The sequence below is a fragment of the Salmo salar genome, chromosome ssa12 (genome assembly GCF_905237065.1).
Source record: "Salmo salar chromosome ssa12, Ssal_v3.1, whole genome shotgun sequence".
In the NCBI taxonomy this organism is placed as follows: domain Eukaryota; kingdom Metazoa; phylum Chordata; class Actinopteri; order Salmoniformes; family Salmonidae; genus Salmo; species Salmo salar.
In genome coordinates, this window is record NC_059453.1 from 101,568,102 (window position 1) to 101,587,319 (window position 19,218).

Genomic DNA, 19,218 nt, shown 5'->3' on the forward strand with positions numbered 1-19,218 from the left:
AACTCAATGATGGTGTTGGAGTTGTGTTTGGCCACGCAATCGTGGGTCAACAGGGAATACAGGAGGGGACTAAGTACACACCCCTGAGGGGCCCCAATGTTAAGGATCAGCGTGGCAGACGTGTTGTTGCCTACTCTTACCACCTGGGGGCGGCTCGTCAGGAAGTCCAGGATCCAGTTGCAGAGGGAGGTGTTTAGTCCAGAGTCCTTAGCTTAGTGATGAGCTTCGTGGGCACTATGGTGTTGAACGCTGAGCTGTAGTCAATGAACAGCATTCTCATATAGGTGTTCCTTTTGTCCAGGTGAGAAAGGGCAGTGTGGAGTGTGATTGCATCACCTGTGGATCTGTTGGGGCGGTATGCAAATGGCCTTCGCTTCCTTGGGCACAGGGACTATGGTGGTCTGTTTGAAACATGTAGGTATTACAGACTCAGTCAGGGAGAGGTTGAAAATGTCAGTGAAGACACTTGACAGTTGGTCCGCGCATGCGTTGAGTACACATCCTGGTAATCCGTCTGGCCCAGCGGCTTTGTGAATGTTGACCTGTTTCAAGGTTTTGTTCATATCGGCTACCGAGAGCGTTATCACACAGTCATCCAGAACAGCTAGTGCTCTCATGCACTCTTCAGTGTTGCTTGCCTCGAAGCGAGCATAAAAGGCATTTAGCTCATCTAGTAGGCTCGCGTCACTAGGCAGCTCGCGTCTCGGTTTCCCTTTGTAGTCCGTAATAATTTTCAAGCCCTGCCACATCCGACGAGCGTCAGAGCCGGTGTAGTAGGATTCAATCTTAACCTCTTGACGGTCGCCTAGGATAGGGGGCGCCACAGCGCATTTTGAAAAAAATGTGTGCCCATTTTAAACGGCCTACTACTCAAACTCAGAAGCTAGGATATGCATATAATTAATACTTGTGGATAGAAAACACCCTAAAGTTTCTAAAACTGTTTGAATGGTGTCTGTGAGTATAACAGAACTCATATGGCAGTCAAAACCCAGAGACAGATGGAAACAGGAAGTGGAATTCTGAATTGCGAACTCAACTTCATCACGTTGCCTATTAATCACACCGTGAGCTATGGTTCATTGAGTACTTCCTATTGCTTCCACTAGATGTCCCCAGTCTTTACAAAGTGATTTGAGTCTCCTACTGTGAACACTGAATGAATGACACGCTGTGGAACGTGGTCACACGGAGAGGGCCATCACCATTATGACGCTGGCGCCCCTGGTTACCCTCCCCTTTCGAAACGTTTTGAAACACAATGCAATCATCCTCCTTGAATCTTATTGGCTCTCTTGTTGAAAAACGCCCTGAAGATTTATGTTATACAACGTTTGACATGTTTGAACGAACCTAAATGGGAAAAAAATGCATTTTCTCGAAATGGCTGTCCCGCGGCCGACGGAGCATTTGGATCAGCTTTCAGACGCGCTAACAAGAACAAGCTCTTGGAGCATAAAGGAGTAATTTTTTCGAACTAAAATACATTGTTGTGGACCTGGGATTCCTGGAAGTGCTTTCTGATGAAGACAACCAAAGGTAAGGGATTATTGACAATAGTATACAAGACTAGATGTGATATGCGATTGTTCCAAGATGGCGCTGACCTGTAACGTTAGCCTATTTTTCAGAGTATCGCATCCCCTTTCATCGCAAAGTATGATTACCCAGTAAAGTTAATTTTAAATCTGGCATTACAGGTGCTTTCAAGAGATATTCATCTATAAATCTTAGAATGACAATATTACATTTTAAAAATGTTTTCGAATAGTAATTTAGTAAATTGTAGCTCTGTTTCATCGGATGCATTTGAGGGAAAATAGTCAACGTTACGCACCGATGTAAAATGCTGTTTTTATATATAAATATGAACTTTATCGAACAAAAGAATGCATGTATTGTGTAACATGATGTCCTAGGTGTGTCATCTGATGAAGATTGTCAAAGGTTAGTGCTGCATTTAGCTGTTTTTTGGTTATTTGTGATGCATGTGGTTGGTCGGAAAATGGTTATGTGGCTACTTTTACGATATACTCCTCTAACATAATCTAATGATTTGCTTTTGCTGTAAAGCCTTTTTGAAATCGGACAACGTGGTTCGATTCAGGAGAGGTGTATAAAAAAATTATTAAATTTTGTTATGCTAATGGCGATATGATTTTTCGCTGGATGTCCGTCCCGTTTGATGGTTCATCGCAGGGCATTGCGGGATTTCTTATAAGCTTCCGGATTAGCCTCCCGCTCCTTAAAAGTGGCAGCTCTAGCCTTTAGCCCGATGTGGATGTTGCCTGTAATCCATGGCTTCTGGTTGGGATATGTACATACAGTCATTGTGGGTACGATGTCATCGATGCACTTATTGATGAAGCCAATGACTGAGGTGGTGTATTCCTCAATGCCATTGGATGAATCCCGGAACATATTCCAGTCTGTGCTGCAAAACAGTCCTGTAGTATAGCATCCGTGTCATCTGACCACTTCCGTATTGAGCGAGTCACTGGTACTTCCTGCTTTAGTTTTTGCTTGTAAGCAGGAATCAGGAGGATAGAATTATGGTCAGATTTGCCAAATGGAGGGTGGGGGAGAGCTTTGTATGCATCTCTGTGTGTGGAGTAAAGGTGGTCTAGGATTTTTTTCCCCCCTGGTTGCACATGTGACAAATTTGGTAAAACTGATTTAAGTTTACCTGCATTAAAGTCCCCGGCCACTAGGAGCGCCGCTTCTGGGTGAGCATTTTCTTCTTTGCTTATTGCCTTATAGAGTTGGTTGAGCGCAGTCTTAGTGCCAGCATCGGTCTGTGGTGGTAAATAGACGGCTACGAATAATACAGTTGAGAACTCTCTTGGTAGATAATGTGTTCTGCAGCTTATCATAAGGTACTCTATTCAGGCGAGCAATACCTCAAGACTTCTTTAATATTAGACATCGTGCACCAGCTATTATTGACAAAAAGACACACAGCCCCACTCCTCGTCTTACCAGAGGTAGCGTCTCTGTTCTGCGGTGCATGGAAAATCCCGCTAGCTCTATCTTGTCCGTATCTTTGTTCAGCCACGTCTCGGTGAAACATAAGATGTTACAGTTTTTAATGTCCCGTTGGTAGGATAATCTTAACCAATGATTACACGTTAGCAAGAAGAATGGAAGGCATTGGGAGTTTACACGCTCACCTCTGGATTCTCAGAAGGATCACCGATCTGCGTCCCCTTTTCCAGCGTCGTTTCTTCACGCAAAAGGCGTGGATCTGGGCCTTTTCCAGCAAAAGCAGGATATCCTTCTCGTCTGAGTCTTTAAAGGAAAACGTTTCTTCCAGTCCGCGGTGAGTAATCGCTTTTCTGAAGTTATTTTCGGTCATAAGAGACGGTAGCAGCAACATTATGTGCACAATAAGTAAAAAAAATAAGTTACACAAACACAAAAAAATTACAAAATAGCACAATTGGTTGGATGATGTGACATTAAATCCTGTGCTAGGATAAAATATAGAATGAACATCATGTGACATCATGATAGTAGATATAATCATGGTGTTGGCCTGAAGACAGTCTGTACTGATGGGTGGCTTCCCTGTGACTCAGTTGGTAGAGCATGGTGTGTGCAACGCCAGGGTTGTGGGTTCGATTCCGACGGGGGGCCAGTACAAAAAAAAAAAATAATAATAATAATAAAAAAAATGCATGAAATGAAATGTATGCATTCACTACTGTAAGTTGCTCTGGATAAGCGCTTCTGCTAAATGACTAAAATGTAAATGACTGTGGAGGACTGGTCTGTCCACCAACTTACAATAACAACAACCAAGGACCTCTCAGAAATGAAAGATAGATTAATATTATACTTACTCAAATATTGTCATTAAATAAGTCCTTTTCTCAACCTGCCTAAATAGTAGATAAAAGAGAATATACTTTGTTGAGGTTTTCTTCCTTTGTTCCTGGAGGGACAGAGGCGGTGTGTAGTACCCACCTACTGCCTGTTGGGAAAGTACTGTGTGTTGTGTATAGTGTGAGTGAGTGCAGGGTTCCCCAACTGGTGTCCTGCAGACCGAATTTGGCCCACGGGTGGTTTTATTTGGCGGCTCACGTTTTCTAAGGAAAGAAATATTATTATTGTTGGACATAAAAGACACAGTCAGGTCCATAAGTATTTAGACAGCGACACAATTTGCATCATTTTGGCTCTGTACGTCACCACAATGGATTTGAAAGGAAGCAATCAAGTTGTGCTTTAAGTGTAGACTTTCATCTTTTAATTTAAAAGGGTTTTGTCCAAATTATTGTATGAACCACCAATTACAACCATTTTTATACAGAGCACCCCAATTTTAGGGGCTCAAAAGTAATTGGACAAACTAACATAATCCTAAATTAAATTGTAAATTTTAATACTTGGTTGCAAATCCTTTGCAGTCAATGACTGCTTGAAGTCTGGACATCACCAGAGCGGGGTTTCTTCCCTGGTGATGCTCTGCCAGGCCTTTACTGCAGTGGTCTTTCAGTTCCTGCTTGTTCTTGGGGCGTTTTGACTTCAGTTTTGACTTCAGCAAGTGAAATGCATGCTCAATTGGATTCAGGTCAGGTGATTCACATGGCCATTACAGAACAGTCCACTTCTTTGCCTTAAAAAATTATTGGGTTGCTTTCGCAGTATGCTTTGGGTCATTGTGCATCTCCACTGTGAAGCGCCGTCCAATGAGTTTTGAAGCATTTGGTTGAATCTGAACAGATAATATAGCCCTAAACACTTCATCCTGCTGCTTTTGTCAGCAGTCACGTCATCAATAAATACACGGGAACCAGTTCCGTTGGCAGCCATACATGCCCATGCCGTAACACTACCTCCACCATGCTTCACAGATTAGGTGGTATGCTTCGGATCATGAGCAGTTCCTTCCCCATACTCTTTTCTTCCCATCATTCTGGTACAAGGTGATCTTTGTCTCATCTGTCCATAGGATGTTGTTCAAGAACTGTACAGGCTTTTTTAGATGTTTTTTTTGGCAAACTTTAATCTGGTCTTGTTTTTGAGGTTTACCAATGGTTTACATCTTGTGGTAAACCCTCTGTATTTACTCTGGTTTAGTCTTTTCTTGATTGTTGACTTTGACACAGATATGCCTACCTCCTGTAGGGTGTTTGTGATCTGGCCAACTGTCGCGAAGGGGATTTTCTTCACCAGGGAAAGAATTCTTCTGTCATTCACTCAGTTGTTTTCCGTAGTCTTCCAGGCCTTTTGGTGTTCCTGAGCTCACCAGTGCATTCTTTCTTTTTAAGAATGTACCAAATAGTTGATTTGGCCACACCTAATGTTTTTGCTATCTCTCTGATGGATTTGTTTAGATTGTTCAGCCTAATGATGGCTTGCTTCACTGGCAGTGACAGCTCTTTGACTTCATATTGAGGGTTAACAGCAACATATTCCAAATGCAAATGCTACACTTGAAATCAACTCTAGACCTTTTATCTGCTTACTTGTAAATGAACTAATGAGGGAATAATACACATCTGGCCATGGAACAGCTGAGCAGAGAATTCCAATTACTTTTGGTCCCTTAGAAAGGGGGGGGGCACAAAAGTGCTGTAATTCCTACACTGTTCACCCGATTTGGATGTAAATACTCTCAAATTAAAGCTGAAAGTCTGCACTTTCAGCTCATATTCATTATTTAATTTCACCTCCAACATGCTGTGGTAGACAGCTAAAATAATAACTTGGTCAATGTCCAAATATTTATGGACCTGACTGTAAACTGTAAAAACACGAGCAAATCAGCTCCAAGTGATTTGAATTATTATATACAAATTATTTGTAATTATGGTCCGACCCCTTGATCATCCTCTCAAGATAAAAATAGTCCCGCGGCTGAATATAGTTGGTGATCCCTGGTGTAGGGAGTGTGTGTGTGTGTATGTTAGAAGGGAATATGTTTGTATGAGCTGTAAAGTCTCAGATGATAGTCTGTGAGCCGTAATGAGACAGAGAGTCAGGGCTAAAGGGAATAGGGACAGATCTGACCGGGGGGAAGGAAGAAAGAGAAAGAGAGAGAGAGAGAGAAAAAAAGAGAGCGCGAGAGAGAGAGAGAGAGAGAGAGAGAGAGAAGAAAAAAGAGAGAGAGAAAAGGCCTTCTGAGGTTGAGCAGAGTCGTGAGCCGGACAGCCAAACACGTGAAGCACATTACACAGATTAAACAAAATGTGCATCCACGTTAAAGAGTGCTGTGGTGTCAGCCAGACCCTAACTAGATCTGTGGTGTCAGCCAGACCCTAACTAGATCTGTGGTGTCAGCCAGACCCTGACTAGATCTGTGGTGTCAGCCAGACCCTAACTAGATCTGGGGTGTCAGCCAGACCCTAACTAGATCTGTGGTGTCAGCCAGACCCTAACTAGATCTGTGGTGTCAGCCAGACCCTAACTAGATCTGTGGTGTCAGCCAGACCTTGACTGGATATGTGGTGTCAGGCAGACCCTTACTAGATCTACAAACAATACCCCAAAATGACAAAGCAAAAACAGGTTTTAGAAATGTTTGCAAATTGATTTAAAAAAAAAAACGGAAATACCTTATTTGCATAAGTATTCAGACCCTGTGCTATGAGACTCAAAATTGAGCTCAGGTGCATCCTATATATATATAATATATATATATAATGTGTCCAGCAACATAAAAGGAGCATATGCACCTCAGGTAGAATAACATCCCATGCTTATCTCCCAGGACAAATTAGCTAGGAACAGCAAGCTAGCTAAATGTCCAATTCTTTCTCATAGCCGCTGCAGTTATCTGCCACGTGGACAGTCACAGACTTGCGCTGCTGCCAGCTGGCGCTGCTGCCACCACCACTCTGGACCTTCTCTCCCTCACACCACAGTACAATACATACAAACACACTCTCATACACCTCACACAGTGAACCATATTAACCTGTTGGGGATAGGGGGCAGTATTTGCACGGCCGGATAAAAAAAGTACCGATTTAATCTGGTTACTACTCCTGCCCAGTAACTAGAATATGCATATAATTATTGGCTTTGGATAGAAAACACCCTAAAGTTTCTAAAACTGTTTGAATGGTGTCTGTGAGTATAACAGAACTCATGTGGCAGGCAAAAACCTGAGAGGATTCTATATGGGAAGTGGCCTGTCTGACAAGTTGTTGTTCATCTTGGCTCTTTTTATTGAAGACTGAGGATCTTTGCTCTAACGTGACACTTCCTACGGCTCCCATAGGCTCTCAGAGCCCGGGAAAAAGCTGAACGATATCGAGGCAGCCTCTGGCTGAAACACATTATCGCTTTTGGCAAGTGGCCGATCAGAGTACTATGGGCTTAGGCGCGTGCCCGAGTCGACCCCATGCTTTATTTTCTTTCGTCTGTTTACCTAAATGCAGATTCCCGGTCGGAATATTATCGCTTTTTTACGAGAAAAATGGCATAAAAATGGATTTTAAACAGCGGTTGACATGCTTCGAAGTACGGTAATGGAATATTTAGAAATGTTTTGTCACGAAATGCGTCGTGCGCGTCACCCTTCTTTACCATTCGGATAGTGTCTTGAACGCACAAACAAAACAGAGGATATTTGAACATAACTATGGATTATTTTGAACCAAACCAACATTTGTTATTGAAGTAGAAGTCCTGGGAGTGCATTCTGACGAAGAACAGCAAAGGTAATAACATTTTTCTTATAGTAAATCTGACTTTGGTGAGGGCTAAACTTGGTGGATGTCTAAATAGCTAGCCCTGTGATGCCGGGCTATCTACATAGAATATTGCAAAATGTGCTTTCACCGAAAAGCTATTTTAAAATCGGACATAGCGAGTGCATAGAGGAGTTCTGTATCTATAATTCTTCAAATAATTGTTCTGCTTTTTGTGAATGTTTATCGTGAGTAATTTAGTAAATTCACCGGAAGTTTGCGGGGGGTATGCTAGTTCTGAACGTCACATGGTAATGTAAAAAGCTGGTTTTTGATATAAATATGAACTTGATTGAACAAAACATGCATGTATTGTATAACATAATGTCCTAGGGTTGTCATCTGATGAAGATCATCAAAGGTTAGTGCTGCATTTAGCTGTGGTTTAGGTTTATGTGACATTATATGCTCGCTTGAAAAATGGGTGTCTGATTATTTCTGGCTGGGTACTCTGCTGACATAATCTAATGTTTTGCTTTCGTTGTAAAGCCTTTTTGAAATCGGACAGTGTGGTTAGATTAACGAGAGTCTTGTCTTTAAAATGGTGTAAAATAGTCATATGTTTGAGAAATTGAAGTAATAGCATTTCTAAGGTATTTGAATAACGCGCCACGGGATTCAACTGGCTGTTGAGTAGGTGGGACGATTTCGTCCTGCCGACCCTAGAGAGGTTAATCTCATTAGAGCCAAAACATAGTTTGCCTGATGCATCTTTTACTCATGCAACAGACATTAACAGTATGTGATTAATAAGGCATTCTCTGGTGGTTTCCCATAACATAGATGGATTAGTGTCATCATTGTCATTCTCTGGTGGTTTCCCATTACATAGATGGATTAGTATGCTCTCACGGAAGTCTGGGTCAGACAGGATCTTTACTTACGCTCTCACGGAAGTCTGGGTCAGACAGGATAACGTGATCACAACACTAGTTTGCTCTTTGGGAAGTTGTCTTCTTAAAGAACAACTCCATAGAAATGAATGCATGATCAGAAATATGGATTGAACCTATTGTACATCTCCTGACCAGACTAACAAGGTGTAAAGAGAAATAGGTCTAACCCCGAATATGAACCATGATGGTTAGAGAACAATGAGAAAGTAGTCTAACCTCCAATATGAACCATGAGGGTAAGTCTTTGGTTGCAGGATGTGCTATAGGCCAAATATCAGTCAGCCCTATTTCATCAATAATTTTGGCCAAAGCTTGAGAGCTTTTAGCTAATGATTTAGCTCTTGGTGACTTATCAAGATTCACCATCTTGTTCGATCTGCGTAGGTCGTATTTGTGCTGTTTAACCATACTATTTTCCCCGGTCACCTTGCCGTGTTTATAAGCAGCATCTTTCTCCTTCAGTTTCCCTACAAGGCTGCCATCAATCCATGTTTTTTGATTCTGTTAAGTCATCTATGCATTTTTTGATGAGTCCAGTGATTGAATCGGCACACTCATTGATTTTATCCCCAGAGGCGACCCGGAACATATTCCATTCCACTGGATCAAAACAGTCTTGGAGCATGGAATCTGATTGGCCATACCAACGCTGTACAGATCTGACCACTGGAACTTCCTTCTTGAGTCTTTGTTTGTATGTGGGGAGAAGCAAAATGGAGTCGTGGTCAGATTTGCCAAAAGGAGGGCAAGAGAGGGCCTCATACACATGACGAAAAGGTGTGTGGCAGTGGTTAATTCATTAATTAATTATATTTTTTATTTCACCTTTATTTAACCTCTCTGGGCTAGGCGGGACGAATTCGTCCCACCTACGCAACAGCCAGTCTAATCCAGTGGCGCGATTTTCAAATACCTTAGAAATGCTATTACTTCAATTTCTCAAACATATGACTATTTTACAGCTATTTAAAGACAAGACTCTCGTTAATCTAACCACACTGTCCGATTTCAAAAAGGCTTTACAACGAAAGCAAAACATTAGATTATGTCAGCAGAGTACCCAGCCAGAAATAATCAGACACCCATTTTTCAAGCTAGCATATAATGTCACAAAAACCCAAACCACAGCTAAATGCAGCACTAACCTTTGATGATCTTCATCAGATGACAACCCTAGGACATTATGTTATACAATACATGCATGTTTTGTTCAATCAAGTTCATATTTATATCAAAAACCAGCTTTTTACATTGGCATGTGACGTTCAGAACTAGCATACCCCCCGCAAACTTCCGGGGAATTTACTAACAATTTACTAAATTACTCACGATAAACGTTCACAAATAGCATAACAATTATTTTAAGAATTATAGATACAGAACTCCTCTATGCACTCGATATGTCCGATTTTAAAATAGCTTTTTGGTGAAAGCACATTTTGCAATATTCTATGTACATAGCCCAGCCATCACGGGCTAGCTATTTAGACACCCGGCAAGTTTAGCCTTCACCAATATCAGATTTACTATTACAAAAGTTTGATTACCTTTTGTTGTCTTCGTCAGAATGCACTCCCAGGACTTCTACTTCAATAACAAATGTTGGTTTGGTTCAAAATAATCCATCGTTATATCCGAATAGCGGCATTTTGTTCGTGCGTTCCAGACACTATCCGAATGGTAAATAAGGGTCGTGCGCATGGCGCAATTCGTGACAAAAAAAATCTAAATATTCCATTACCGTACTTCGAAGCATGTCAACCGCTGTTTAAAATCCATTTTTATGCCATTTTTCTCGTAAAAAAGCGATAATATTCCGACCGGGAATATCCTTTTAGGTAAACAGACAAAGGAAAAGAAAGCTTTCGGTCGACGCGGGCACGAGCCTGAGTCTCACAGTACTGTAACCAGCCACTACCCAAACGCGCTACTTTGTTTCAGCCAGAGCCTGCAAAGCCACGATTCAGCTTTTTGCCGCCTTCTGAGAGACCATGTGAGCCGTAGGAAGTGTCACGTTATAGCAGAGATCCTTTGTAATGGATAGAGATGGCAAAGAAGTTCAAGAAATGGTCAGACAGGGTACTTCCTGTACAGAATCTTCTCAGGTTTTGACCTGCCATTTGAGTTCTGTTATACTCACAGACACCATTCAAACAGTTTCAGAAACTTTGGAGTGCTTTCTATCCAAAGCCAATAATTTTATGCATATTCTAGTTACTGGGCAGGAGTAGTAACCAGATTAAATCGGGTACGTTTTTTATCCAGCCGTGTCAATACTGCCCCCTAGCCCTAACAGGTTAACCAGGTAGGCTAGTTGAGAACAAGTTCTCATTTGCATCTGCGACCTGGTCAAGATAAAGTGTCGTGTCTTTGGCATCATTAAAACTGAAGACATGTTTATCAAATAACTCTGTAATTATTATTACGCGATTAAACTGATTAATCGTGTAACTGTAATTAACTAGGAGGTCGGGGCACCAAGGAAAATATTCAGATTACAAAGTTATAATTTTCCTAATATAACTTTCAGATATTATAATATCGGATCTATTAGTCTTCTGATTAATGACGTATTAGTTACCTCGTCAGTCTCATTCCAAACGTCGTAAATTGTTGGTCTGCACGAACCCAGTCTTCACTATGAGTCATCCATACATCAATTGTCTTCAAATCATTTATTTACTAACTAAGTAATTCACAGAAATGCATAACAAACAGTAGACATCGTTACAAGAAATGATAGAGGAATGTACCCTAGTGGGCTAAACCGGCATGGCGGCTTGTTAGACAAAAGGGTTGATAAGAGTTGATAATTATAACAATTGAAATGCTAAACCTTTGCACATGAACGCTCACTCATTCGGGAACAATTGCAATCAATATATATATTTACGCTCAGTGTGTCGTCGGGATCTTTGTTGAAAAGTTTGTTTCTGTTGGAGAGTTCTCGCGTTCTCGCTCTCTCTCTCTCGGTTAGAATGGATATTTCAAAGTGACATTCATTGATGTCGTTATAGGACAGATGTTTCGGCGGTCTTCGCGTTCAATGATACCGAATTCCTAGCTGCAGACGAGTAATTAATATCAAAGACTTGTTATTATTCTGTCGGTATCAATAGTCTAAGAGTTTAACCATGTGGTATGGTTAAAGTTCAGTAAGAGGAATGCATGGTCTCCAACCTTTAGCCACTCGTAATGGAGGTAAGCTCGGTCTGGTGATAGAAACCCTGGGTGGGGGTTATATTCGGAAATAACAGAAAAAGGCTGTCTCATGACGCCAGGTCCCGTCTGTTCATGGGGGCGTGCGGATGACTTGGTGAAACTTTAAACAGAAATACAATTCTCTCACATTAACATCTTACAAGCATCCCAACATATTCCAAATAGCTTTATCCTTATTATTCATTTTATACAACCATTAGATGTAAGTCTCACAACTGAGGCTATTATATAACCTGTTAGGGCTAGGGGGCAGTATTGACACGGCTGGATAAAAAACATACCCGATTTAATCTGGTTACCACTCCTACCCAGTAACTAGAATATGCATATACTTATTACATATGGATAGAAAACACCCTAAAGTTTCTAAAACTGTTTGAATGGTGTCTGTGAGTATAACAGAACTCAAATGGCAGGTCAAGACCTGAGAGATTCCTTTACAGGAAGTGGCCTGTCTGACCATTTCTTGAACTTCTTTTCCATCTCTATCTTTTACTAAGGATCTCTGCTCTAACGTGACACTTCCTACGTCGTCCATAGGCGCTCAGAGCCCGGGAAAAACCTGAATGTCGTCATCCCAGCCCCAGGCTGAAACACATTATCGCCTTTCTCAAGTGGCCGATCAAGGGACTCTGGGCTTAGGCGCGTGACCTGACCGCCCCCGTCTTTGTGATTTTTTCCTCTGTTTGCCGAAAAGGAGATTCCCTGTCGGAATATTATCGCTTTTCTATGAGAAAAATGGCATAAAAATTGATTTTAAACAGCGGTTGACATGCTTCGAAGTACGGTAATGGAATATTTAGAATTTTTTTGTCACGAATTGCGCCATGCGCGCGACCCTTCTTTACCATTTCAGATAGTGTCTGGAACGCACGAACAAAACGCCGCTATTCGGATATAACGATGGATTATTTTGGACCAAACCAACATTTGTTATTGAAGTAGCAGTCCTGGGAGTGCATTCTGACGAAGACAACAAAAGGTAATCAAACTTTTATAATAGTAAATATGATTATGGTGAGTGCTAAACTTGCCGGGTGTCTAAATAGCTAGCCCGTGATGCCTGGGCTATGTACATAGAATATTGCAAAATGTGCTTTCACCAAAAAGCTATTTTAAAATCGGACATATCGAGTGCATAGAGGAGGTCTGTATCTATAATTCTTAAAATAATTGTTGTGCTTTTTGTGAACGTTTATCGTGAGTAATTTAGTAAAATGTTAGCGAATTCCCCGGAAGTTTGCGGGGGGTATGCTAGTTCTGAACGTCACATGCTAATGTAAAAAGCTGGTTTTTGATATAAATATGAACTTGATTGAACAAAACATGCATGTATTGTATAACATAATGTCCTAGGGTTGTCATCTGATGAAGATCATCAAAGGTTAGTGCTGCATTTAGCTGTCTTCTGGGTTTTTGTGACATTATATGCTCGCTTGAAAAATGGTTGTCTGATTATTTCTGACTTGGTACTCTGCTGACATAATCTAATGTTTTGCTTTCGTTGTAAAGCCTTTTTGAAATCGGACAGTGTGGTTAGATTAACGAGAGTCTTGTCTTTAAATTGCTGTAAAATAGTCATATGTTTGAGAAATTGAAGTAATAGATTTTTAAGGTTTTGAAAATCGCGCCACAGGCTTCAAGTGGCTGTTACGTAGGTGGGACGAATTCGTCCCGCCTAGCCCAGAGAGGTTAAACAGCGCCATGGTAATGTGGCCGTATTGTCTCTCATGAGCTTCACAAAATTGTACCAAACGGACCAGTTCGTAGCTGGATTCTTCACTGATCTTTTATACCTTCTCCAGAACCTAAATGTCGTTCGGTTCTCCAGTTCTGTGAGGTGGAAGAAATTCCTTTGTCTCTCTATGAAAACACTCTGTCTCTATACTGTGGCCATGAGGAGAGAATCTCCTCATAGGAATTTACGACCCCTTCTGACCGCAGCAGCCTGGGTGTAGGAGACAGAGGAAGATGGTGCAGAGGGAGGGGGTCAACTGTGCTCGCTGTACCCAAAGAGGGCAACGTCATGACTAAAGCATAGCAATTTGACACATACAACAACACAGAGTTACACATGGAATAAACAAAACATACAGTCAATAATACAGTAGAAAAAAAAGAAAACAGAAAGTCTATATACAGTGAGTGCAAATGAGGTAAGATAAGGGAGGTAAGGCAATAAATAGGCCATGGTGGCGAAGTAATTACAATATAGCAATTAAACACTGGAATGGTGGATGTGCAGAAGATTAATGTGCAAGTATAGATACTGGGGTGCAAAAAAGCAAGATAAATAAATAAATACAGTATGGGAATGAGGTTGATAGATGGGCTGTTTACAGATGGGCTATGTACAGGTGCAGTGATCTGTGAGCTGCTCTGACAGCTGGTGCTTAAAGCTAGTGAGGGAGATATGCCTTCCCTGTAGCTCAGTTGGTAGAGCATGGTGTTTGCAACACCAGGGTTGTGGTTTCGATTCCCACGGGGGGCCAGCACAGAAAAAAAAATGTATGAAATTGTATGAAATGTATGCATTCACTACTGTAAGTCGCTCTGGATAAGAGCGTCTGCTAAATGACTAAAAAAAATAATAAAAAATTAAAAAAAAAAAAAATACAAAATTAAAAAAATAAGAGTCTCAAGCTTCAGTGATTGTTGCAGTTCATTCCAGTCATTGGCAGGAAGGAAAGGCGACCAAAGAAGGAATTGGCTTTGGGGGTGACCAGTGAGATATACCTGCTGGAGCGTGCATTTACATTGGAAAGTCAATGTGTTGGTAATAATTCGGGAGCATGGACCTCAAATTACCCGCGCAACAATAAACATTGCCTCCAGGTATGCGGCCTCCAGTTTGTTTAGTGTCCAATGTAGATCTTTGAGAGTATTTTTGGTGTCGGCTTGGGGCGGGATGTACACAGCTATGGTGATAATCCCTGAGAACTCTCTCGGAAGATAAAAAGGGTGAAATTTCATTACCAAGTACTCCAAGTCTGGAGAGCAGAAGCTCGCAAGTTCTTGTACGTTTTCCGTCGCACCATATTTTGTTGGTCATAAAGCAGAGCCCACCACCTTTGTTCTTGCCAGAGAGTCTGCTTCCTATCCACTCAAAAAACTGTAAAATCCGCTGGTTGTAAATAGTCCGTTTGGATGTTGGAAAGCCAAGTCTCATAAAAACAGAGTATGTTGCAGAATCTGATGTCTCTCTGGATGGAAATCCTTGCTCTGAGTTCAAGTTTATTAATTAATGATTGAACATTGGCTAGTAGTATTCTGGGTAATGGAAGACGGGTCGCTCTACATCTTAATCTCACTAAAACCCCACCACGTCTGCCTCTATGTCCGTTTCCTTCTCTCCATTAGGACTCCCAGGCAGCCTGAGATCTCACTGAAGAGACTAGCCCATTGTTCTGCCGTCTCTGAGAATTCGGGAAGGTCGGGTGGACAGTGAGTACCCAGCGACTCATCTTCCAATTGTTCTGTCCGGGTGTATGAAGTATTTCACAAAACAAACTGAGTAAGAACATTTTACAAAAACGCTAGAAAAAATAACCTAGAAAAAGAAACCTGACATTTTTTAATAAACTCATTCTGAGGAGCATCAGTGCCATCTTACCACCCTAGGACCATGCTAACAAGATCTGTGGTGTCAGGCAGACCCACACTAGAGCTGTGTATAATTCTCCTGTCTTATTTGGTGACCAGTGTGATCTTCGGTATGTCCCCTTCTAATTGTCTCATCACTCTCTCTCCCAGAGTAACTGAGCCCTAGGACCATGCCTCTGGACTACCTGGCCTGACAACTCCTGGCTGTCCCCGTCCCCAGTCCATCTGGTCGTGCTGCTGATTCAGTTTCTGCTGTTCTGGCTGTGGCTATGGAACCCTGACCTGTTCACCAGTCATGCTACCTTGTCCATGACCAGATGTTTCTACCCTCTCTCTCTGCCGCCTCCCTCCCGTACTTGCTGTCTCTACTTCTGAATGTTCGGCTATGAAATCTCAAATCACAGGGCTTTTGTGCCATTATTCAAATTACATTTTCATTGCAGTTTACAGCTTAGAGTAGAATTTTGTACTTACTTGAAAATAATAATGCAATTAATAATTGCATTGTGGTGTTGTAGGCTCGTCTAGGTAGCATAATGTCGCTGAACAATACCAATAGGGGAGCTTTTTGAGCTGCGTGTCTCATGTCTTTACTGTTCTTTCATGCGCAATGACACACCTGGCCTCTCCACTTATATTGAACATTGGTGCAGCTTTAAATGCTTTTATGTGTGGTATGATTGCTAGTTAGCCTATTGCAGATCTGGACAAACGATCCACCTACCATTATTGTCACTATGAATGGTGGATAGAGGGCAGGATATACTGGTAGACTATATTGACCTGCGGTATAGTTGGTGTGCTGAAAAATGTAGTGCATAAGGGAAGATGAGGAAACTTGGCTAGGATGTAAGAAATTATAAAGTATAACCTGCAAAAGAGTGAATGTAGACCGGGGAAAAATTGCACTACCTTCCCCTCTGCTCGTTAACAAAACACACAACCCTCCCCAAAGCAAAAAATCCTAACCTTCTTGGTACATCCACTAACCCTAACCCTCTGGGTACAGGACAGTAGTGTTTATTACCTGAATGTCCTCTAACCCTAACCCTCTGGGTACAGGACAGTAAACAGGAAGACAACTACTGAAATGGTTCTGGAATGCACTTTGGCTCAGATTACTTAAGTTTGCCAACACAACAAATTAAGTACATACTTTTCAGTACACAACCCCATCCCTGCGTTCTTTGTGGTTGTGCCAGTTGTAAACATTGTGGTGCTAACTGATAAATATAATAATAATAATTATAATAATAAGGGTACAAAATAACTGATGATGAATGAATTCAAATTACTGGAGTGTGTGTGATTGTACACACCTGTTCCACTTTGATGTCATAGTCTCCTTGGAGCTTCTTCCCTCTGAACAGTCTGGACCTGAGAGACAGAGATATACAGTATTTAAAATAAGAGACAGAGACATAGTCACTGGTCAAATAACCATATTGCTTGGATAGATAGGTCCTCTAACCCTAACCCTCTGGGTACAGGACAGTAAACAGGAAGACAACTACTGAAATGGTTCTGGAATGCACTTCTGTTCAGATTGCATAAGCATGGCAATACAGCAAATGAAGTACATACTTTTCAGTACACAATCCCTTCCCCATGTTATTTTTGGTTGTGCCAGTTGTAAAACATTGTGGCGCTAACTGATAAATATTACAATTATTATTGTTCACATAATATGAAAGGGATGAGATTACTATAGCATCATACTACACTACCGAAACCCATGCAGTGCAGGACTGTTATGTATCACAACCCAGGACCTTAGCAGAAATGGGCTAACCTTTTTGTATAGGCTACTACCCTGTACCCAGGCACCACTATACTACCCAGTAAGCTGTTAGCAGCAGAGCAGCTGTGGAGGACGGTCAGTCACCCACTGCAGCATCCAGCCTAAACCTGCCTGGGTCCAGTATAGTCACCCAGACAGACAGACAGACAGACAGACAGACAGACAGACAGACAGACAGACAGACAGACAGACAGACAGACAGACAGACAGACAGACAGACAGACAGACAGACAGACAGACAGACAGACAGACAGACAGACAGACAGACAGACAGACAGACAGACAGACAGACCATTGTCTCTGGAAATGTTCCTTCAACAGAGCAGAGATTAGTTTTCACACCCACACATCTAAAGGTACACTACACGCCCAAAATGATGTTGACACCCCTTGAAAATAGTGGATTTGGCAATTTCAGCCACACCCGTTGCTGGCAGGTATATGAAATTGAGCACAAAGCCATGCAATCTCCATAAGTACATTGTCAGTAGAATTGCCTATACTGAAGAGCTCAGTGACTTTCAACATGGCATAGGATAATACCTTTCAAATGTATGCCCTACTTGAGCTGCACCGGTCAACTGTAAGTGATATCATTGTGAAGTGGAAACGGCTAGGAGCAACAACGGCTCAGCCGCGAAGTGGTAGGCCACACAAGCTCACAAAACGGGACTGCTGAGTGCTGAAGCGTGTGAAAATTGTCTGTCTTCGGTTGCAACACTCACTACTGAGTTCCAAACTGCCTCTGGAAGCAACGTCAGCACAAAAACTGTTCGTCTGGAGCTTCATGAAATGGGTTTCCATGTCTGAGCAGGTGCACACTAGCCGGCGATTGCAATTCCAAGCGTCGGCTGGAGTGGTGTAAAGCTCGCCGCCATTAAACTCAGCAGTGGAAACGCGTTCTCTGGAATAAGGAATCACGCTTCACCATCTGGCAGTCCGATGGACAAATCTGAGTTTGGCAGATGCCAGGAGAACGCTATCTGTCCAAATGCATAGTGCCAATTGTAAAGTTTGGTGGAGGAGGAATAATGGTCAGGGGCTGTTTTTCATTGTTCAGGCTAGGCCCCTTAGTTCCAGTGAAGGGTAATCTTAACGCTACAGCATACAATGACATTCTAGATGATTCTGTGCTCCCAAGTTTGTGGCAAAAGTTTGGGGAAGGCCATTTCTTGTTTCAGCATGACAATGCCCCATGCACAAAGCGAGGTCCATACAGAAAGGGTTTGTCGAGATCGGTATGGAAGAACTTGACTGGCCTGCACAGAGCCCTGACCTCAACCCCATTGAATACCTTTGGGACGAATTGTAAAGCCGATTGTGAGCCAGGCCTAATCGCCCAACATCAGTGCTCGACCTCACTAATGCTCTTGTGGCTGAATGGAAGCAAGTGCCTGCAGCAATGTTCCAACATCTAGTGGAAAGCCTTCCCAGAAGAGTGGAGGCTGTTATGGCACCAAAGGGAGGACCAACTCCATATTAATGCCCATGACTTTGGAATGTGATGGAGGGCAGTAAAACCGATGTGCGGATCATGTTGGCAGATTTCTCCTCAGCATTTAATACAATCAATCCGTTGGCCCTCCCGGACAGACTTCGGACTTGATGCATATCACATGGATCACCAACTTCCTAACTGATAGGTCTCAGCAGCTACGAATTGGCAACACACTCTCTGAGGTGGGCACTGTTTCAGTAGGAACCCCACAGGGCAGTGTTCTTCACCAGTACTATACATACTGTATACAGACAGCTGCCAGAGCCAGTTCCCAGGGCTCCAACTGATCAAATACGCTGATGATGCTGCTTTGGTCAGTCTTCTTGAAGGTGATGAGACAGAGCATGGATTGGCTCTGAATGATTTTACTGTCTGGTGTGAGTCATCCCATCTAATATTAAATACATAAAAAAAAAGGACCTGGTGTTTGACTTTGGAAGGAACACTACTATGCACACACAATCACTGATAAAAGGTGAGCCCATTGAAATAGTGGAG

General features: G+C 42.1%; 1 protein-coding gene across 1 annotated transcript in view; it reads right to left on the reverse strand.

Moving 5' to 3' along the window:
- LOC106566274 (synapsin-2) overlaps positions 1 to 19,218 on the reverse strand; it is a 223,019-nt gene that overhangs the window by 179,011 nt on the left and 24,790 nt on the right. Inside the window, exon 2 of the mRNA XM_045692010.1 lies at positions 16,741 to 16,798. Coding sequence (XP_045547966.1) covers positions 16,741 to 16,798 — 58 coding nt within the window. The remainder of the gene's footprint in view (positions 1 to 16,740; positions 16,799 to 19,218) is intronic.